Source organism: Aphelocoma coerulescens, chromosome 15 (assembly GCF_041296385.1).
Source record: "Aphelocoma coerulescens isolate FSJ_1873_10779 chromosome 15, UR_Acoe_1.0, whole genome shotgun sequence".
Taxonomy (NCBI): domain Eukaryota; kingdom Metazoa; phylum Chordata; class Aves; order Passeriformes; family Corvidae; genus Aphelocoma; species Aphelocoma coerulescens.
The window spans coordinates 7,236,155-7,258,680 of record NC_091029.1 but is presented as its reverse complement, the minus strand read 5'-3'; the positions used below and the strand labels follow the sequence as shown (position 1 = coordinate 7,258,680).

The following is a 22,526-nucleotide window of genomic DNA, read 5'->3' as shown; positions in this document are numbered from 1 at the left end:
AGCTGTAGCAAGCGTGGCTGGAGCTCTGGGGGGACTGCCAGTGCAAGAGCTGACATGTCCCACACTGCTCAAGGGCAACAGCTCTTTCACCAACCATCTGAAATGAAAACTTGAGATGGGAGCCAGAGCAGTTAATTGTCATCAGCCACAGAGCTGCCCAAGGGGGGAACTGCTGTAGCCTAAGCACAGCCATTTGCTGCAGGGCTGTGTCACCACCACAAGGAACATGAGCACCAGCACCTGTAAGATGAAAATTCTGTGCTTTTTTATTTGTGTGTGTGTGCACATGTACCCTCTCACACACATCCCCTTCTACACCCTCTGTGTCGCTGAACAAGCTCTTGGTGGGCAACCAGATGACACAACACCTCTTTGCCCAGGTACAGAAATTAGCAATTAGTTTTGGTGACACTTAAGGTGGGGGTGGAAAGCATAAAATTGAAAATTAAGTCTTTTTACCATAGTCTGAGTTCCTGTTTCTTCAACACTGTAAAACTCTTCTTTTAAGTCTGTGGTGGTGTAATCCATTGTTGCTGTGCACACACACAACAGCTGCAGGTATTGTGTGAGCAAGGCCTGGACTAAGCAGTGCGTCGCTCCTTCTCCCCACGTCCCATGCTGAACACAGGGTGACACTTTCAGCTATTCATCGGGTTTTTAATAGAAAGTGGGATACGTCTGTATTTTTAACATGACACTTTGCTAATTAAAAAACAACCAACAAAAACACAACTATTGTTTTGCACCTTTAAAAGTGAACTTTTGGCCAAGAAAACACAATTCAAGCACTATCACTCTGATTTAAAGTGTCTCCACAGGCTGTGTTGAAGGGCTTTCTTCACAAAATCACAAATGATCAAATCGCTACATAAATTGCTATTTTTATCATAGCTGAAGTAATACATTGTTAGAAAAATGACCTCTTAAGTGCAGTACAACTGGACTAATGCACATTGTGTAACAGTTAAAAAAAATACTCTCCTGACTGAACCAAAACAAGATTACAAAGTGAAAGGCAAGGGTATGGTGGGGGTGGGTGGAGGGGTGTGTGTGGGGGTGCCTGGCTACATATACATACCAGTAACATACATTTAAATATTAAAAAAAGAAAGCATAATAAAGATAAAAAGGACAAAGAATTAGTGTTAGTCTCCCTGGCTCAGTAACAAACTCTTAGCAAAACGGCAATGCTACTGTACCACAGCTCTGAAGGACCAGGGTGGAGAACAGCAGCTGCACCCACAATTTACCCCAGCAGTTTGGCTCTAAAATGGTATTAGACAATTACATCAACTGATCAATTTCTCCAGAATGATAAAGATGTAATTTACATTAAATTATTTAAAAAACGCAAAATCAACCAGCAAGAAAAGAAGCCAGTCTCAAACCTTTTGAAGTAAAACTGGGGGTATGTGGGGACCTTAAAATATTTTGAAACCACAGAGCCTGCTGCATAAAAATAAAAATAAAAAAAAACAACAAACAATCCTTATGAAAAAGTCAGTTAAAATACTTGGTAACAGCAGGTTATGTTTGTGGTTCTGGTTTTTTTGTTGGTTTTTTTTTTTTATTTAAAAAGATGTTTCCTTAAGTACGACACTCCCCAAGCCCCTGGTACTTGTCTAGAATATGACTGAATGAGAGGCATTTATGTAAAATTGCTCTTCCTAATGTCCAGCTCCATGGGACTAGGCTTGATTTTAACAAAAGAGCAGAATAAGCCTTTTTTTGGTTTTTTTTAAGAATAGTTTCTAAAAGAGGAGTCTCTCCCCAGTGGAGAGCTATCGCACCAAATAATCCAACTTAGAGACATTAAAAGACATCCTGTTCAGAAAGCCCAGAGAAAAACTGTATTTTATCTGCCCATAATAAGTGGATGCCACTTTTTTTTTTTAACTTCTAAAAGAACAAAAATTTAATTAAAAAAATATATTACAAAAGGCACTACTGAGCTTGCAAAAGCATTAAGTGCAGTGTTTTCGGTTAGTACCAGTCACGAACCTACGAGGGTGCACAGTTGGTGTAGGAACAGTCACTGCCGTGTGAGCAGCCCCAGGGTCTGCAATGGCCCCGGGACTGGTGGGACCCTGCGGGAGGCCGGGCTGGCCCCTCCTGCCTCCCACCCGTGTTTGCTGAACTTGGTGCCCTTCCCTTCCAGCCCTGCAAAGTGGCTCCAAGCTCTCACTCACCGTGTGGCACAGCCCTGCAGAGCTTCATTTTCTGATCAGATTTATCTTCTAACAGTAGATAGGTCTTCTTTCTTTTTCTTTTTTTTTTTTAACCTAGAGAGCTCTGTTTCTGGAAGCCTTTCATACAACATTACAACTACTAGGCTTCATAAGGAAAACTCTCTGGAGTTTTGAAAAGCTTTCTTATTCTCAGCATCACGCTGTCAAAACAAGTCATTCTTACAGAAGGCTGAAGAATAAAATTATTGACTGCTGTAACAAAAACTCATTACCACGTCCACACTAGAGACACAGTAAAAGCTCAGATTTCATAAAAATATTTTTAGTCCTTAGTCCTCGCTCTTTACAGTTGGGAAATAGCCACCTCCTGGGCCACTGGCTACCATGCTAACATATTACAAACTAGACCATTAAGGTAAGGTATCTTGCTGGTAAATCTGCTGAGATTATTGCTGATGTGCTTTTGTGTAATAACTATTAAAATCTGCTAGTGTCAACAGCTTCTCTGGGGAAAATAAACAGCTAATTTTTTTTTCCTTAAATCTTCACACTACCACTTAAAGGAATCCCAGTAGTTTCTATAGTGCCCCATTTCTAATGCACTTGGTAGATCATGGTGTCTGTAACAGCCTCAGAACAAGCAGAGCTTCAAGGGTCTCTGTGCAAATCTGTGCACACACACACAGACGACAGACAGGTGAGTGTGGGTATCAACTGCCCAGCCCAGCTGGCTGTAAACACTCTGCTTATGCACAGGGTTTCACATCCCTCCTCCACACTGCAAAGTCATCCTTGCATTCCCAGGCATGTTTTAGGCTTTTTGAGCATTCTCCCTGCAAGCAGGAGAACGTTTCACTTCCTGCCATCGATTTCCTCTCCCGTGTTCTATTTGCTGATGATGCATTTCCTTGACTACCCAAGGTAAAGAAAGGCAGTTGAGGGCTGTGTGTTCATTACAATGAGGATAAGTAGTGACAGCAAATACCACCATGGCTAGGGGACAGTTCAGCCCACCGTGGTACTGGCAACAAGGGTTAATTCAGAGCTACTGGACAACTGCACTGTCACAAACTTCTTGCATATCACCAGTAATAATCTACCTCGTATATGGCATTAAGACATATATTCCATTTTTTAAACATACAGTTGTCCTCAATTGAGGAAAAATAAATAGCCAAGTACAAACCTCATGTCACTTTAGTAACATTGTAGTTTTTCCTCCACTCTAACAATGAAAACAGCTCTCAAGTCCCAGGATGATGAGTTGTATTTTAGTGGGCAGGAGGCTCTGAGAAATAGCGCAGGACACAGGCGGGGCTGTAGCGCCCAGGGCTGCCAGGCTCTGGAGGGAACGAGGCGGCACTGCCGTGTTTTCCCGGACTTCCTGGTATGGGACTGTTTCTTCCTGAATTAGGATACACTGAAGCATTTGGAAGGCCAGCAGCAAGGGTTTGGGACCGGAATCTTGCCTTCAGTGCTGGACTTGGCCAACTGAAAGAAACCAGAAGTTATTGTGCACTTTTTAAAGGAAACTGCAATAATGAGAGCAGCACTTTAACTCAGAATCACTTTAGATCTCAGAACCAATGCACCAGCTGAGAAAAATCCTATCTGGTAAGAGACAGGCCTGGAAGACAGAAAGGAACGGGAAAAGCACAAAATATTTTATGTAGATGTCTTGCCCCTATCAGTAAGACATCATTTCTTTCAAAATGGCCATACACTATCCTTCACACGAACAGTTCCTCTGGACTGGGGTAATAAAGACTAAAAATAAAAACAGTAATAAAAAGATGATTAAAGACATTAAATTCACCTTAACACGCCTCTGCACAACCTAAGGCAACATAGCATTCCTGCACTGCATCAATAACAGGGATAAATTACAAACCAACAGCACAACTACCACTGAATCCAGTGAAGGATCCAAGTACCCAATCAGTGAAGTGAGACCTTGGCCAGGAGGAAAATAGTCATGTCTGATTTGTCTGTGGAGACATGCTCAAGTTACTTGGAACAGCAGTGGAATGGAAGGAACATGACGGCAGCACCAGGAAACTCCTTATCAACAGACACCAGCCCAAAAGGCTTTGGTGATTAACTTCAGAAAACAGTTATTCTGTTGAATATTTAAAATATGGGTTTGTGGGCAACAAGACCTGAAATTCTGCTATTCAAGCTGACCCGCTAAAAATGTAACTCAACTCCTGTGACTGAGTTTGCAGCAATACCTTTGCCTGTCAGATGAGGAGTAGGACTGCACCGCGTGTTTCCATTTGTAAATCATTGGGTATTTCTGGGGATCAATGTCTGCTCCTTCTATAGCTGCTAAGACATCACCATCCAGCTTCGAGGGCTGCTCCCTAGAATGGAAACAGAACTAGATGAAAAGAGAACCATGTTATTTGTTCAGGCAATAAAACAATTCCAAAACACTTTAGTTTTTATATAAGCAAGGAGATGCCCTGTGCAAGTAAGAGTTTAGAAAGACAATTCTTACCCAAGCAGGAATAACTTTAAATTGTCATTTGTGGGTGAAGTCTTCAAAAGAAACTTCTGCGAAGAAAGTTCTTGACGTTGCTGTGCCTCCTTAGTCTGAATTCCAGATTCCCTGGACACTCTCTCCTTATCTAATGATATTCTGTGGTCTGTCCTTAACTTGGTCTCTCCAGGTTTTCCTGTAACACTCGGCTCAGAAGAACTTGCCAGTGACACTGCATAGCAGGTCTTGTCCAGAATTCCCTCATTCTCAGTTTTTTCAGTGATTTTATGAGATACTCCTGCAACCTCTTGTTCTTGGAACGACAGGCTTTCAAATTCTGACATCAAATTGGAAACAGGTGACATGAGGCATTCTGACCCCTCATGCAGCTGCTTTCTGTCACTGATGATCCTTTCACTGGACACAGGACTGCAAAACCCATTTTTGCTGGAAGCAGCTCCCTTCTCATAGTGCCGGGGGTGAGCTGAGGTCTCTATGATGTTTCCTGCACACTCCATGGACAGGATATCACACTCAGCATCTCCAATGGCATCAATGCTGGGCTCCCTGGACACAAGAGAGGGGCTGATATTTCGTGCTGCATTTTGTCTGTTTTTAATTTCTTCTAAGCTCATGTCATCATCATCCTCATCTAAAAATGCTCCAACAGAAATGGAATTGCAGGACTTTTTACTTTTACCTGTAAATAATTTTAACAAGAGCAACATATAAAAAGACTTTAAACAGAATGTCAGATACATAAACCAGGAAGAAATACACAATCTTTATGCCTAATTCTATTTCCTGAAGACCCCTCTGAATTTATGTAACAGCATGAACTAACCTGACTAAAGCTACAAATCCAAAATGCACACATGGCCGGCAGTGGTCTAAGGTATAAAGGCTTTCCTTGGTTTTGCTTCTTGTGTCTTTCACTCTCACAGTTGTAAAGAATTATTCTTTTATTTTTAAAGTTATTTATTCCATATCTGTGGATTACAAAATTCTATACTTTAAGATGAATTCCCAAATGCTCTGAGTGAAAACATACTGCAGATAGAGGTTTTCTTATAGGGATTTCATTTGGGGGCTACACTCAAATAAAGTACTTCCCATGAAAGATAAAGACTGTACTTCTACATTCACAGTGGCTCCTTTTTTGGTACTGTAATCAGACCGTTTGGACAAGGGATGAGTAACAGCAACCACAGCAGATGAACACTGCTTCCCCTGGGCACCAAGCTTTTCCTCTCCCTCTTCTCCCCAGGTAAAACCCATTGTTTGCAGCATTTGCCCTTCTCTTACCAGAGGGATGTGGACTTTTGTATCTATTGCAGGTTTCATTTTCCCCTGTTTCTGGCTGAGCCTTTTCGCTCATTTCACGATGACTCAGGTACTCTTCTAGTTTTCGCAGCCCCTCCTGGGAAGACAGATCAACAAAACAGCCCAGAAATTCCCAGTATTCAACCCACGGGAACCCCAGTTCATGAGCTAACTCCCTGCAATAAATAAAATAAAACGAATCATTTGTGAAGACATAAATATTAGTTTGACAATAACTTTTCTGATCACATTTTAACAGCTACAAACAGGAGCACAAACGTGCAACCAGGCAACACAATCCCACAACAATAAACAGTCTGCAAAAGCACAGACACATCCTCAGCAATCAAAGTATCACCTCATTTGTTCTAGAGCATTTTTCACAGTTAATCTACTATTTTAACAGTTAGCAGCATAAACATTGCTATCTTTAAGCTGATTGTATCTAGACATTAGATAGACAAGAATCGCCACTGATACTGCATTCAACAGCTTTTTCTATTTGGGAATGGGAGAGGTAGGAGGAAGTGAGGGATTATTTTAAAGAATGAAATGCAGTCAGCTTTTAACGAAGTATTTTTTTCCATATGTTGCTGACAGAAGGTATTCTAACTGCAAGGACACACCACACACACAGAGCTTTTATGAAGCAGTACATTTGTATTAGGGTTATTTCATTCTGCTCCCTTTTAACAGTCCCTCACTTTCACAGAACAAACAGGCTATGCATTATTTTAGATCTGCCAAATGAGGCAAGCAAATGTCTGTGAAAAGCATTCCATACATACCATCAATAATAGCTAAAAATATCTTTATTGCCAAAGCTAAGAAAGCCAGGTCTCACATTTTAGCTATCTTGTTTACACAAAAATACAGTAAAAATCCAACTGCAAAATACTTCATTAAATATTTCTGCAGTAGCTTTTGCCCCAAGATATTGTGCAGTAATAACTGTACTCTTAGCACAGTCTTTTGCTTTTACATGCCCTATTATTAATTTTTTATATTGACATCTTTTAGATACCTTCCAACTCTTTCAACACCTCTCTCCAGATCAGATTTCCTGACATTGTGAAAGAAGCCAGCTCTCTCTCGAGGTGGGGTCTTCCACAGCCTGCGAAATTCTTCAGCCTTTAAAAAACAGAAATAAATTAAAAAACCACTCCCCACAATATGAACTAACTCTGTGCTGGCTACATGTCTACCTACAGGTCTAGAAGATGTTCAGCTGTTTGCTGTCCACAGGTGTTGCTCAACTCTAGCTATGAAGGATCTCACACTGGATCTAAAGTTACTCCTTTCACTACTGGTGGTTACTTTTATCTCTGAAGTGCTCATGAAAGAGAAGGACCATAATGTACAACCATCTGAAAATCAACTGTATAGACACCACATCTGCCTGGTTTTAATTTGTGTGCAGCAGGAAACAGAAGTATCTTGTGATTTTGCCATGTCATTTTATTTAATTACAAATGCTTCCTGGTCATTGTTTTCTAGGATGCAAAGGGGATACTTTTATATGCACAGACTTGCTACAGTTATTAGAATAAATTCTTGCTGTCTATTTTGAATTTGGAATGCCTCAAGGGAAATTCTTTGCAAAATCCCACACTTCTTGACTTTATATGACAAAGATCACAATGACTAAGAACTACATTCAGACATTAAAATACCTGTCAGCAATCAAAATTATGAACTGTTTACACTGTAGATAGTGTTTTTCAGAGTATAAATTATATTTAAATTTCTGTCAGTTGAACAGAAAACTGATCAAGAACACTTAGAAGAAAAAGCACTAAGCATTTTGGTAAAACTGAGTCTTTAAGAATGTAACCATCAGATGACACAAAGTCCTCCACTGTATTTATTCACTGTTTCTAAAGCTGTCGTACTTGCAGCATGTTCATACTAAACAAATGAGTCAAACAAACACCAGTAAGTCTGGAATATATTTAACAAGTATCTAAGCATTCCTACTGAAAACTGAAGATTTTGCTTTTCCACTATACAATCAATACATTTCCAAAACCATCCCAACACCTACTATTTGGTTGTCAAGTTTTCCATCTAGAAAAATATATTAATGTTAATTCAACAAGCAGAGGTTAAACTGCTTCTAACATCCAGTGGCAACATCTAGAAATGAGATAAATTTATAGTTAAGATTTTTTAAACTGATTCATAGCTGCCTTGAAAGGCTTTGCTTCAGGTTAGAAAGTTACAGTAATTATCTGTAAGAAATAAAGGTTTGCCAGAGGTGCTCTTTGAATAGATTCCAAGAGGAAAAAGAAAACAATATTTGACTGAACTTCTACTCTTCTTATTTACACCACATTTCTGTTTTCAGCAATAAAAAAAATATTTACAAGTTTCTGTGCTTCTCCATGGAGAAAGATTCATCTCCTCAGCAAAGAGAAAGCCACAATCTGTACCAGGAGCAAGCTACACCACTCAAGGAACCCTGTGGGGATCTTCTTTATCCATAAAAAGGAGAAGCATAGGCATTGGAGCCACATGAAGTTCTCTCCTTACCTTTGAGGGGCTCATGGGGCCTGCAAAAGCTCTTACAGACAACACTGGGTCTTTGGGGCTGCCAGGGTATTTAGACCAAGTTCTCTGGGGGCCATCGTCCGTCTGATCGGGCGACCACGGCGCGCCAATGACCGGAGCTGAGGAATTGTCTTCTGCTCTCAGGAGAGGTACATAATAGCGCCCTAAAAGAAACCATACAAAGCTTTCTCATTAAGTTTATGTTACATCAGCCTGCTGCTTCTTCCTGGACCATCAGTGCACCTGTACACTGAACCATCTGACTTTACTTGATGAGTAAAACTCCTTGTAATTCAAACTACAGATCACATTTTAGTGCAGGTTCCCTTCTCTTTCAAACACAAAACCACCTGCAATGATTCATAGAGCCCCTTCCCTGAAGGTCTTTAACAAATTTCACAGCCTCCTTTTGCAAATGCTTCAACACACACATGACAAAACAGAGAAAGTTCTATGTCAAGGAAATTACAAAATTACAGGACTCCCCAGCATGTCAGATAGACCTCTTGCCCTGCAAAGGGTTTTTGTTTCTTTTAGATTAAACACTCTGCTCCAGGCTTGCTGAATCAGGGCCTTGCCTACATTACACAGCCATGAGGGCGACCTTGTGATGCATACATTAACAGTTCTGACTGTAATTTAAAAGACAAAAAGTTTTCTGTCCCGGATCAGTTTTAGAGTTTCCCTTTGGTTTTTACAGCACTGTACAGCAGCATCACTTATGAACTGAAATGCTACAGAAAGCAAACAGAAGACAGTGAAGAGCCAAAATACACACCTGACATAGTACAAAATTCTGCATACAGACCTTTCAAGTACTCTCTTAGCTTTTCTTTCAGTTCTGCAGATTTATTCTTGCTTCTTTCACAAACTACCTGTAAATACAATTTTAGTTGTTAGTACAGCATAAGAACCTCAGTTTCAAATCAACTCCAATGTGTGTTCTTCCTGAACAATCACATTACTGGCCCCTACTCATCTCACCCAGTACTTTCAATTCACAGTAGTGCAACTAAAATACATTCAACTCCATACAGTCTAAAACTTTTCCACAGACACAATCAGCATAAAATATTTTTAATACTATACAGAATTTACTCTTTAATCATGACACTAGCACCTTACTACAAGCCTTCTATCTATATTAGTCAGTAATGTTTGAATATGAAAAATACTGATCAGGATAACATTTTTGGGTTTGCTGTGGACATGGAGAGACTTACTTCTGCTGGAGTTTGATCATATTTGTTTCTTGGATTTTTTACAATGGCTGGGTGTGAGGTAAGCACATTAACAACATCCAAATTCCCAAACTTGCAGGCAAAATGCAATGGAGTATCAAACCACTGCAGTGGGAAAAAGGGAAAAATTCACATGCACTTAGAAAGATGATAAAGTCAGTACCACACATTTAATTTTGAGACTGAGGAAAGTAAATACATGTCATGACTAATTATCCCAGCTCTTAACAAATATTCTCCCACCATAGTGCAGAATAATGGTTACCAAAACCCACAGAACTAATGGACAGCTCCCCTTCTGTTCTCTGTCAGTCTCCCTTACACATCATTAACCCCTTCCAGTTGTTCCATAATAATAAAATAATAATAAAAAATTAATAACAACAATAATAAACGGGTAGCCCCCCCCTCCCCAATCTTACCATTTTATCTGGAGTGTTCAGGTAAAGGTCAACAATATATTGGATGCGTTTCTTTAACATGACATCGTTATCATCTGGGTACATCAGCCGCATAAATTCCGGATTTTCCAGAGTGTCCAGCAATAACTGGCAGATAGCAGGCTGATTCTCCTTGGCAGCAACATGCATGACATTGTACCTACACCCTTCCTGGAAAAAAAGACCAACATTAGAATGAACCCCAATCTAAACAGCTCTCTTACACCTATAGATGTAACTGATTTAACTGTGAAAATACAAGGGTTTTCCCACACTGAGTGTTATACTAATATTTTTGTAAAGACTTATCTTTACACCCACATTATTCTTATAATTAATGAAATTATTCTTATACTCAGCTATAGTCTTTATTCTGGGAAAGAATATGGCAAAAAAGGTATAATAAAATATCAGGCAACAAAGGGAGGTAGGAAGTCCAGTTTATAAGAAGAGCAGGAAAATGGGTGTAGACAGATATAAAACATTCAGCTGCTTTGCTGTATGACAAAAAATTTCAACAGCTCCACAAAGCTGGTCTGATACAAGTTGAAGTAACATTGTCAGTGTTTGCTAAATGGCACCTTATACATGGTTTTAGAATTTAATAGGGGTGCTTAGGTAAGCAATGCTGTAGGAACACCTAATTACAGCTTAGGCCCTACCCTGGTCTTTACAATTAGTCTGTTTTTAAAAAGATTCCAATTATTTGGAGGAGACCAAAGAATAAGAAGACAAGACTGTTCTTGCACTCCTGAATAAAACTATTCTTCCCTGAAGAACTGCACACTCAGTTCCTTTGGCTGCGCTGGAGCTAAGGAGCTCTCAGGGTGACTTACAGAGAAGTGCCCCAGCTGCTGTCAATAAACACTGAGAAACCCTGAGCTGGGTGGAACAAGGTGTCTTGAAGGAGGAGCAGGAAACATCATTCCTTCCACTTCTGCTTTCAGGCCCCAAAAGCTCCACCACTAAACCAGAACCTGGATTTCCTGTTTCCTTGCTGTTTTTTTACCTGTACGATGGTAGGGTTGTCTCCTGACCCGATCAGGTAACGAGGGTTACTCCAAATAAGTTCTGAAAATGTTGCTGTGTCTCCTTTCTCGACAGCTTTCCGAAGCTTAGCTGTGAGATCCTGAGTCCGTGGACTTTTGTAGCTGTTGGCTCTCTCCTTATTCACAGTCTCACTCTCAGGGGAGCACAAGCCATCTATCAAAACACAAACCACTCCTTTCTAGATACATTTCTTTCCAGTGATCACCATTTTCACATGCTGGCCATGGAAATTATGCTTTTCATCTAAACCATGTATTAATTTTGCATCTTTAATATAGAGGAGTAAGGAAACTGAACTCAATAACAAGACATTTAAATACACCAGTAATTAGTAATAGGGAGGGAGAGGAAAATGATTAATCATCTTGTAAAACCGTTTCAGACTTTAATAGGGACTGGTAGACTTTGTAATTACCAGTCTGCTCCCATCCAAACTGAAAAGCAAAATTCAGCAAGAAACAACAATTTTCTGATTATTAAAATTGCTTCTGCAGTTCTGTGACTCCTGAATCCCTTTAATCTAGCAGCTGGGACACTGTGAAATATGATCAGTGCTTACCATTTTATTTCTGAACTTACAAATTTACTTAACAACTGAGTACAGTTTTAATATACTATGCAATTTTATCAGCTTCTTACTAAAGCTGAATATCCTGAAGTCCATGAGTAAAATCAAATCCTAACAAATATGACCATGGACTACTAAGCAAGGTATCCATGCAGACCATTACCTACATTACAGCCTTAAAAAAGTAACAATGCTATTTTACATTTAAAACATTTTCCACATTTTAAACATTTTTACACCTAAAGTTCTTTTAAACTTCAATTCACTCAATGCTCCACCCTTAGAATTTTTTCTGTTATTAGTATATTGATAAGGCAGCTGTTGCTTGTTCTCTCACCAAAAAAAAAACCCAAAAAAACCAACACTGTCTATTGCATCTACTGTAAACAGATGAAGTTCCCCACTTACCTCTGTTAAATGATCCCATTTTCACTGGAGACAAACATAAAGAGGACTTGCCTGGAGATGGGAAATAATCACAGATTCCTTTAGCAAATTTCTCAGCATCCTCTCTTTTTGTAAAAGCTTTAAAACGGGAACCCTTAATCATCTTAACAGCCTGGAGAGCTTCCTTCCTATCTTCATAAACATGTATTCTCTCTGCAACAAAGAACAAACAAAACTACGTTATTTCAACAATCTCAGATTTCAACTCCTAGAAGAAGATTACAGAATTCTTAGACTATCATTCCAGCTTTGGTCTCAGACTGTTTCTCTTCCACACATGGCATAAGGATCAAAAGTCCTTTTAAATCCTGTCTCCTGGAAACTGAGTAGGAGCCTCCCACACCCTGCAGGTAATGTCAGGTGAGACAGGTACAGGGCTCAGCCATCTCTATCGATCAATACCTGAGCACCCCCTTTAATGGACAGGCCAGCTTCAACAAGCATTTCACTTCCACATGGGAAAGCAAACTCAGAGCTTGTTCACCCTGCATTACTTTTGATGTTCTCTTGTTCAGAAAGACCAAATTTGTAGTGATCCACTATCACAACTTTATTATCTAAGGTTCTCTGTAAAGATCTTAAACATATCCTTCTCCTTCTCCTTTTAATGATATTGCTCAGATAAGGATATATTAATGTACTTTTTCTTAGTAAGAATTCTTACTACTGTCTCATGGTAAATGATCCTCTGTGCACTACTTTACTGCCAGAAACAGAAAAGGTGAAAACTTTTAGAACAGATCATTAAAGCTTCAACTGATGACAGTACAAATATTCTTTTGATTGTTTATTTAAAGGATTACTTTTTATTCTTGAGAGGGATTAAAGGCACAGAAGGGGTCCAAGAGTAGCAACAGGAAATAATTTTCTTCATCTGAGCTACATCAGGTAGAGGATCTTCATGTGCAGGAACTATAATGGCAGAACACCTGAGATGTCTTATAACTGTGTTTCTTTGCCTCAGAAAATCAAATAAATACTATTTACAGGAACAAAGAAATACTTCAAGCAATGCTTACATACTAATGCAGTGGTGTTCATAACACCTGCTACATAAACAAGGTCTGCTCAGACACAACTGTAAAATAAACACCTATCATTGGAAATAAGGGCAGTGAGTATTTACCATTCCTTGCCAGTATGTCATCATAAACTGGGCAAACACCATAGAACAGTGGAGGATCTCTGGACGGTGTCTGAGCAGCGATTTGTGAATCAGCACCACAGGCTGGAGCTGAACAGTTCACGTGTGTCACAGCATCTTCCTCTGGAGGGTTCAGACCCACACAGTACCCAAAGTCTGCCTCCTCAGAAGCACTTCCATGGCTGTTGTGATTCACTGGGACATTTCCAGCAGTCTCCTCTGGCACAGCAGACCCTTCTTCCTCCAGGGCTCCTTGCTGCTCCAACAGTGCCTGAGCCAATTTTTTTTCAAAAATAAACCTCGTAGTTGCGGTAATGGGCCCACATTTCAGTCCTGCTCTCACAATCTCTTCTCGAAGCTCATCATGGCTCAGCTTCTTCAATCGGGATAATATTGTATCCATTGTTATTTCACCTACAGGAAAGGCAAAAAAGAAGAGGAGAGCAACTGTAACAAACACAACTTTTCTCCTGCTATTTAAATGGTATATTAAAGCCAAGGAAAAAAGTGCCTCTTAGCAATTTCTTGGGATTCTGAAGAGATTCTTGCAGTGCAGAGAAGACAAAATATTTTTCAATTCAATGCGTTAGGCATGTTTTTAAGCTACCAGACCTACACCAAGTTTATTTCCTCCTCTCTCAACTACTTAAAAGAATATTTACAGCTTACATTTTATTCTTGTTTGTCCTTTTTCAATTTATTCTGCAGTGAAAATTCAATCCAGAGCATTTAGTCATTAAAGTTTATGACAGGCTGAGAAATATTTGATTCCTGACAAGAAAGGCACAGTCTGTGTGTGCATTGCAATACAAGGACATGAGCACTAGTCAGCCCCAAGGAAAGGGGCTGCACCTCCAGCTAAAGGCACAGAACTATTTCTAGTATTTCCTTAGGACTTTCTGGCTGACAGTCTAAGGCACAATGCAGCAACCAGGACAGGCTTTCTCTGGCCGTGATGCAAGGCTGGAAATATGTACACAACATGTTGTTTCCCAGGCCTGTTTCAAAAGCAAACAGCCAGAAAACAAAAACAACTGATCTTCAGATCTCCCTCTCCAACAAGAAACTGGAGCTGGGAGAATTTCTCCATTTCCAAAGGAATATCCTTCTCTCTGCTAGGATACAATTCCCCCAGCTCACGTCCCTCCATGTAATCCCCACTGACAGCTTCCACACTGGTCAGTGAGAAGATACTAAAACCAAACTGATGCCAACACAAATTCCTTGCTGTGAAAAATTCAACTGAAAAATACAGGATTTGGGCAGCTCAAGAATGTAAAAAGCTTTCACATTACTTCATCAGGTACTGCAACCATGTACCTCCACAGAGGCTGTGACTCCCCTGCCACACACTGCTCAGGAAGGGAAGCTCCAGACAGAAATGATTCAGCTGGGCTGTTCCCTCAGCCTGCCTTCACTCATACCTTACACTGCCCCTTCCTCCACTGCTGAGCCATTTCATGGGTTGTACTGCTTTGGACAGGGGTGTATGGCAGTTCTAGTACTTTATTTTCAATTTTGGGTTTCATCCTCACATAATGAAATTTAAGACTACTTTTCATATAGTCAAAAAACCCAAATGCACGCAGTTAAGTTTTTTTTGTCATTTCCAGCCACAGTCAATATACAGCCAAGTAAAAGTTTCACTGCAATCTGATTCAGAACAAACTCATTCCTAGTATTAGGAATTCCTATGAAAATGTACTTAATGCCAAACTTAAACAGTCTTTCAATTATTACAAGTCAACAGTCATGTGAGTTTGAGGGTTGTTTCCTTGGAGGGACATTTCCTTTGAGAGCTGTCCCTTCTTATGAATGTCTTATTCTGAATGTCTGTGCTTAGAGAGCAAAACTCAGCCCCTCAACATTTCACAAGTATTAAATGGAACCTCGGTGAAACAATGGGAAATGAGAGTATTTCCAAGTCAAAAAACCCACCAAAGAGCAGCAGAGCCACAGCTGATGCTGCTGAGCCACTTCCCCAAAGTATTGTAGTTCCCTTGAGATTCCTGAGCCTCCAAGCAACCTCACTGCTTCGATTACCTGACTTGCCCACAAGATTGCAAAGACAGATGTGAAAGATCCTCTCACTTGATCCTTAATCACCTGTTTTTTAAAATAAATTTGATATTGTGTTAAATGTGTTTTAATCAAGGGATGCACCCCTAAGGTCAATTAAAATATCCAAACTTGCTATTCTAAGGATTTTCCTTTTGAGACTGAGTAATTGTAAAATCACAAGAAAGATGAAAACTCAGGAGTGAGAAAGTTAATTGCAAAAACAGCTCAATGAAAACACTCTGAAGAGTCAACATAATGCCTTAAAGAATTAACTGAGAAATGCTCCTATTTTTAGGGCTCAGAACTAGCACAATGATTCGGCAGAAGAGCAGACTTGTACATATATATAATTCATGTATGGAGAGTAGACAGGAACACACAAAAATCCTCCCTCCCTTGTGGTTAAGAAAAAAATGCCACGAAGGAGTGATTTCTCTGGTTTCCTATGTTTTGACAGAACACGGTACCTAAAACTTAGTGGTCAAAATTGTGTCTATTTAAAAAAAAAAATTATTTATTTTGTGTGCCTATTACAACTCTGGCACGACTAAATCAAAATGAGATGGCAAAGCAGAACAACAGTGAAGAATCAGGTTTAAGATCTGCTGTTAGGATGAAGAGTTTTCTACAGTGAGTTTGGTGTGGAAATAGGGAAAACACTGTTGGAATGAAAAAACAGAACTCTCACTAAATATTTGTGTTCTGACAATAAGACTTCAGCTAGCTTAGATAAGCATTACTGGTTTTTAACTTCATCACCTATTTTAACCGGTCCGAAACAAAAGGTGTGACTTGCAAACCTGAGAAACAGCAACTGCCTGGTTTGAGACAATACTTCAAAGGTTTGTTATGTGCAGGTGCAAAAGGAGATTATTTGAGCCGTAAAATGTATTATATAACTACAAATGATCCAGAGCACAGCCAGCAATGATGTTGCCACCTCTTCCAGTTCAGCAAGTAAGGCCTTGCAAGTTACCTCTGCAAACATGAGTAACTGCTTTAACAACAACCACAGGTTTGAGGGTTCTTACAAATCAATCAAAACCTGGAAGAATGGGCAAGAATTCTATTTTCCCTTGTCTTGCTGGATCAGTAAGAAACAGGAGAATCTGCTCTGAAAAAATATTAAGACTAGACCCATGACAGAATGAATGACTGACTTCTAAGGATGGCGGTATTAACTCCACTATATTCTCATTAAATCCTTCAATAAATGAGTAATGTAAGAAAACGGGCCTGGATTTGTTGTTGTTGGGCGTTTTTTCTTTTTTGGAGGCAGGAATGGAGAGTCACATCCTGTCTTTGGCTGTACTTGGCTGATAGGATTTGCATATGCTACAGCAACCGTGGCTTCGCGATCGGGTGATTTGTCTGTACCGCCTGTGGCTAAATGAGCCACCACTTACGAACTACGTGGCTGAAAAGGAAGGTTTGCAAAGCAAACTTGAAATAAGCCACGGGAAAAGAAGAAAGAGAAGGGAAAAGGTGGCAACTTCTCAGGAAGGAGAAACGCACACCCATGTCTAGACCCGGAGCGGGCGGGCAGGGATGCGGGAAGCAGGGACAGGGCCGCAGGAGCGGGGCCGGGGCGGGGCGGGCGGAGCTAACTCTGCCGCCGAGCCGCGGACGGCGGGGCCCGGCCGTGACAAAGCGGGAAGGGGAGCGGGGCGGCGGGGCCGGGCCCGGCGGGGCCCGCAGGCGCTGGGGCCGCGCAGAGGCGAGAAGGGCCGCGCGGCCTCCCCGGGCGGTGCCCGGTGCCCTCTCCCGGCCCTCCCGCGGGGCGAGGGGCAGCGCCACCCCCCCCCCAGCCTCCCCCGGCGAGGTCTCTCACCTGGGCGGCTCCCGCTGCAGCGCCGGCTCCCCGCGGCGAGCGGCGCCGGGACGGAGCGGGGAGCCGGGCAGGCGATGGGGGTCGGGGAGGAGATGGCGGCCGCCGCCGCCGCCGCCCGGCGGCCGCCCGGCCTCCTGTCCCGTAGCCGCAGCAGCCAACCCACGGCGCCGATGACGGCGCAGGCGGCCAGGAGCTCCCAGCACGGCCATCGGCCCCAGCCGGCTCCCCACAGCGACTCCCAGCCCCCGGCGGCCCCGACCCACCGCTCCATGCCCGGCCCGCCCGCCGCGCGCCGGCTGCGCCCGCACGCCCTCAGGGACGGTACCTCCGCGGCCTCGCGGCTTCCGCCTCCTCTGCCCCGCGCCCGCCCCGCGCCCGCCCCGCGCCCGCCCCCCGGCAGACGCAGCAGCGGCTCCGCCCGGCGCTGACGGAGCTCCGCCGCCTCCCTGGGCCTCGCCGTGACTGCGGCTCCGCTCGGCCGCCGCTCCCGGCAGCGGGGAAGGGCGTGGGGAGGCCGAGGGGAGCGCGGCGGCGCTGCTGCGGCGGAACACGCGGCGGAACACGCGGCGGAGCTCCGCGCATCGGCTGGGGCCGGGCGGGCGGCGAGGGCGCAGCCCAAGGCCGGGACAGGCAGGCAGGGTTTGAACTGCACCCGGCCGTCCTCCCGCGGCCAGCACACGGTTTGCCATCAGCCCCGGGGACAGGGAACACGCAGGCACTTCGAGAGGCCTCTTTCGAAAGGTTCCGTCTGGGTATTAACCTCAAAATGCTGCAGCGGTCTCGAATAACCCGTGAGAGATGGAAAACCACGAAGAAGGAGGCCTCTAGCGTAGAAGGAAACAATTCCCTGCACAGATGTGAACCAACCATCCCAGCAATTACAACATTCCTACCTTAGGGGTATAGGCACCTGTACTATGTGCAATGCGGGCACTTGGTGGTTTAAGTTACTGTCCTTAAAGAAGAAAACAGTATCCCTGTAACTCACACTGTTTAAATTGCAAGTAAGGTTCAGTAATTTCTCTCCTTGTCATTGCAATTGGCTAAATTAGAATGAAGATGACATTTCTGCATTGTTCCATTTTGTACACTCAGACTCCGGATGCTAACAAATCAAGGCCAAGGAATTGTGTTTCTTCCCTGATGTGATCAACTAAGTGAGAAAAATAAAATGGAAATACAGTGAAGTTTAGGTGTGTGAAAAATCAATACCCAATAAGGTAGTCTTTCAAAATAAAGAGGGGTTTTTTTTCCTTTAAGGGGGCTATACAGCATATTCAGGATCCCAACATAAAAATTACTGCCCAAAACCAAAAAGAAGATGGCAACTCTCAAAATAGAAACAACATGGGGCCCTTTAGCAAAAATAGTTTATTGCACAAAACTTTTAAAGGAATCCCTATGCACATAATTTTTATAATCAACATGCTTTGTATGATCATAAACATTAATTGTACATAGTGTAACTCCTCCAGCCCCTGGGTTATCCATTCTTCAAGAACATGGAATTATTAACTTCTATCTTTACAAACACAGCCTAAGCAGACATTACTGAATGTCATACATGAAACAGAACCATTTCATTTACAATATCCAGAACATCTTTCCCTTCCCTAGAAATCTGTGCATCTGTATTGGAAATGAGGCTGCCCAAGACTCAAGTGTTGCTCATTAGTAGGAGGCAGTGAGCAGATGACAGCTGATGAGCATTAGTAATTCCTCTGAACAGCAACTGCTTTCACAGGAAAATACTTAAAAGACTCTGATCATAGTAAGTCACATGCAACTATTCCCACTTTCCCCACAAAATCAATAAAATATACATCACAAGCTTCTGCATCACCAGGAGTGAATTTGTCATCTTTAAGGTAAATTTATATTGATAATACTACCTGTTCCCAGCACACCTTTAATGTTGTCATAGCTAACACTAAAATAACCATGCCACTGCAGTTCTCTCCCCTAAGGAGGAATATATAATCCATGACAATATGAACAATAGAACATTCATCCTGGATATTATTTTACACATGTGAAAATATCATAGATTTCTGCTAGAATATTGCCTAAATAAACAGTATGGGATCAGATCCTCCCGTTGCATGAATGGATAGGGGGCTCAGCTGATCCCAATACAGTGCACAAATATTTCCAAGAAATCTGGAAGACAACAGAATGGAGCATTATGCAATATTCAGCAATGCCAGGGTCTCAGTAACATTTTATTCCATTGTAGAGTTTGCTGGTCTTTGTTGTGATTTTTTTTTTTTAATGCACAGTTATTCAAGAGCCCTCAAAAACTCAACAGCATCTGAAAAAATAATGTGCAGCTTTCAGCACTTGGGAACATTCTCACATTGCTGTGGCATTTCTCCTTCACTAACTCGACTTGGTTTAGTAGGTAGCAACCACTGAAGAAACACAGAAAATACATTCTATTGCAGTGCTTGAAAAAGGAAAATAAATTTTTAAGAGATTATTCTTCAGGTTCTCCTGATTATTTGGCAGGGCTGTGACAGGCAGAGGGAGGCAGTTTTCATTCCTACAACTAAGTTATTTTATTGCCTAGACAGCAGACACCTGAAGTTTTGTAGACTGAGCATGCTCAGCCTCAGGGTGAGGCTTTTTAATAAAGCAGCAACTATTTCTCTGGGTAATTAAAAACATAGCTGATGAGCTTCTAAGAAAAGGCCTTGCTTTTATCACACACTGCATGCTCCTTCTAGAAGACCTCCCAGTGACTTCTGTAACTTGACTTAGTACCTCACCAGATTTAGACCCTCAAGTCTCACTGTCTGTCCTTCATTTAAGTAAATGACATGGTGTTTCTGTTTATAGAAAAAAACACATGGTGAATGTAACAGGACCATACCCAGTGTCCACATACTTCCAGAGCAGGTGGGTCAATGCAGGAATCTAATCCAAAACAGGTCCCTCATCTTGGAAAGGGAAACACACATCTAAGGCTACTTGATTGTGCAAGCTCAGATGTCTTCAGGAGCTAGTGAGAAACTGCAACAGGATGCAGAATGGATACAAAAAGGAGAGCTGACATTCAGAACAACTATGAAGGTTTCTAACAATTCTGGCTTCTTTGATATCAGATTAAACCTTTACCCATACAACCACTGCTGAACTAACAGATTGGAACATAGTGGGTTTTGAACTGTAGGCAATGTGTTTAATAAAGTGAACAGCAACATTAACGCTGCACAAGTAATATTTTAAATCCTGGACATTTGGTAGTTTTTTCTGTACTGAATATATTATTCACTACAGTTGGTTTTTTTCTTTGACAATACTGTTGTTTGGTTTTTTCCTTCTTTGAGCTTAATATACAGGCAACTTCAAGAACATGACAACAGCAAGCTAATCAGTACCATTTACTCTACAAAGTAGACTGCAGCAGTGTGCAGACATGTCTTAAGCTAGTCTGTAAAGCTTTTGAACTGTTTGGTAAATCCATTTCATGGGCACCTAATGCCACACCAATGCATTTCTTCCTTTACCAATTTCAAAACCTTGACTGTCAGCATCACTTGACTTTGATCCCAATAAAATATAAGTTAAAATCCAGTAGCTGCAGGGCATGAAATCATTCAGTATAAACACTTTTAGTGCAAAGTGTTCAGTTGGACTAGAGCTTGAAGTGGTAGTTATGAGAAATCAGATGTTGGATAAATATAGGTGGGTTTGGGAGTTTTGTTTATTTTTTGCCTTACTGCTAAACAAAATGCAATATCCTTCCCCCTCCTATGCAACAACCAAATCCAAAACCAGCAACAGCCTCTCTGGAAAAATACATTAACCAAAACTTTTTTTTTTTCCAGCCTCTGAATCCACTGGTACTTAATAGACTTTTTTTTTTTTTTGTAAACACCAAACTATAGTGGATATAATGGACTAGTTTATGTTTTAAGGACAAAAACATTCTAGTACATGAGCTGCCACTAAATCTGCCAAATACCTGAACACTGAATTTTTGAGTGAGGAGAGGGCTGGCTTAACACTGCACTATGAGCCACAAGGACCATAGATGAAGGAAACTAAAGTGAGCTGCTTTAAAAGTTAACTTAGTCAAGGTGCTCTGCAGAGGGGCTGCCACAGTACCAACACTTCCATTCACGGTGGACACCTTGTAATAGAGGGTGCAAAAGTAGAGGAAGTGTGTGGGAGAAGATAAAGCTTTTAAAAATAATAATTTTATAGGCATTAGAATTATGTCTTTTAAAGTAAAAATAATTACATTTCTAAAAGCTCTGGCTTTGGGGGCTAATTTCCCCAAGCCATTTGTACAGTATGTCAAAGAAGAGCAAACTTAAATGCGACATTAAAACAATGACAGTAACAAAACCCCTCATTGTAGCCTTAACTTACAGTATATAAGCATATTAAACCAGATATTCAAAGTCAGAAAATTATGCTTTTTTCTTTTATATATACACATATATATGTATTTTACACGCATACTTTTTTAAGGGTGTCTACTTCAAAACTTGAAATAAAAAGGTGCAAAGTATTTGTGCAGTGAAGCAAAGCTCACTACTGGCCTGTGACTGTAAGAGAAAAACATCAGCAAACATCCCAGGCAAATCTGCCAAAGATACCAACTGCTCTGCATTGCTTGTCTTTACAGTCTTGTTTCTTTTGCTATAGGTCAGAGGTCATCTTCAAAACTGGAAATGGCTTACTCAAATACAGATATCCATAATCTGAACTTCAGGAATAAGAGATTATAAGAGGGACAAGAGAATGCTCAGCATATGCAGTTCTCAACCACTGTTAAGGGCTGAACATGAGAAGAACTTACTTTTCCCTGTAGTTTGGCTACAACCCAAGATGGGGGAAAGAAATACATCCTACTCCCACAAATTAAAAAAAAAATCCAAATAAGAAAACCTAGCTGTTACATAATTAACAGTAATTCCTTAACAAACTCACCCAGATTGAACAATTACGTACTTGGAACCAGATGCTCCTCTTGACCTCATTTTAAATCTTCATCTGCATTTCTTACTAAACTCTCAAGTGAGCTAGATTCACCACTTGGCAGTACCCAACATGACAGAATTGTTATGGCAAGGTTTCAAACAAACCCTTAGAATAGCACATTCTTATTACATCAGTTACAAAATATTACATCACTTTCTCAAATCAGTGCCCTTCGCTTGTACAGGCAAAAGCACAACTCTGAACACCA

The 22,526-nt window shown here is 41.3% G+C and overlaps 1 protein-coding gene across 2 annotated transcripts; it reads right to left on the bottom strand.

Annotated features, from left to right (window-relative positions):
• Positions 1-243: 243 nt before the first annotated feature.
• On the bottom strand, positions 244-17,661 carry ANKLE2 (ankyrin repeat and LEM domain containing 2). 2 transcript variants are annotated; one of them, XM_069031364.1, is made up of 13 exons: positions 17,327-17,661; positions 13,417-13,848; positions 12,252-12,443; positions 11,235-11,428; positions 10,208-10,396; positions 9,768-9,890; positions 9,353-9,419; positions 8,527-8,708; positions 7,019-7,125; positions 5,977-6,170; positions 4,690-5,371; positions 4,421-4,552; positions 244-3,680 (listed from the first exon to the last, which is right to left on the bottom strand). In XM_069031364.1, the coding sequence occupies exons 1-13, from the start codon at positions 17,595-17,597 to the stop codon at positions 3,461-3,463; spliced, it is 2,985 nt and encodes a 994-aa protein (XP_068887465.1). In that variant the 5' UTR covers positions 17,598-17,661; the 3' UTR covers positions 244-3,460. The 2 variants fall into 2 exon arrangements, with proteins under 2 accessions (XP_068887465.1, XP_068887464.1); XM_069031363.1 differs by having other exon boundaries at positions 12,303-12,443; positions 17,327-17,645.
• Between the last annotated feature and the right edge of the window lie 4,865 nt (positions 17,662-22,526).

What these genes read in the sequence shown, in the direction of transcription:
- ANKLE2 (XM_069031364.1), bottom strand. Translation starts at nt 17,597, where the DNA reads ATGGAGCGGTGGGTCGGGGCCGCCGGGGGCTGGGAGTCGCTGTGGGGA. An exon ending in ACAACCCTACCATCGTACAG is followed by an intron (nt 10,397 to 11,234) that starts GTAAAAAAACAG and finishes CTTTTTTTCCAG; the next exon opens with GAAGGGTGTAGGTACAATGT. An exon ending in TCCTCATCTGACAGGCAAAG is followed by an intron (nt 3,681 to 4,420) that starts GTATTGCTGCAA and finishes GGTTTCTTTCAG; the next exon opens with TTGGCCAAGTCCAGCACTGA.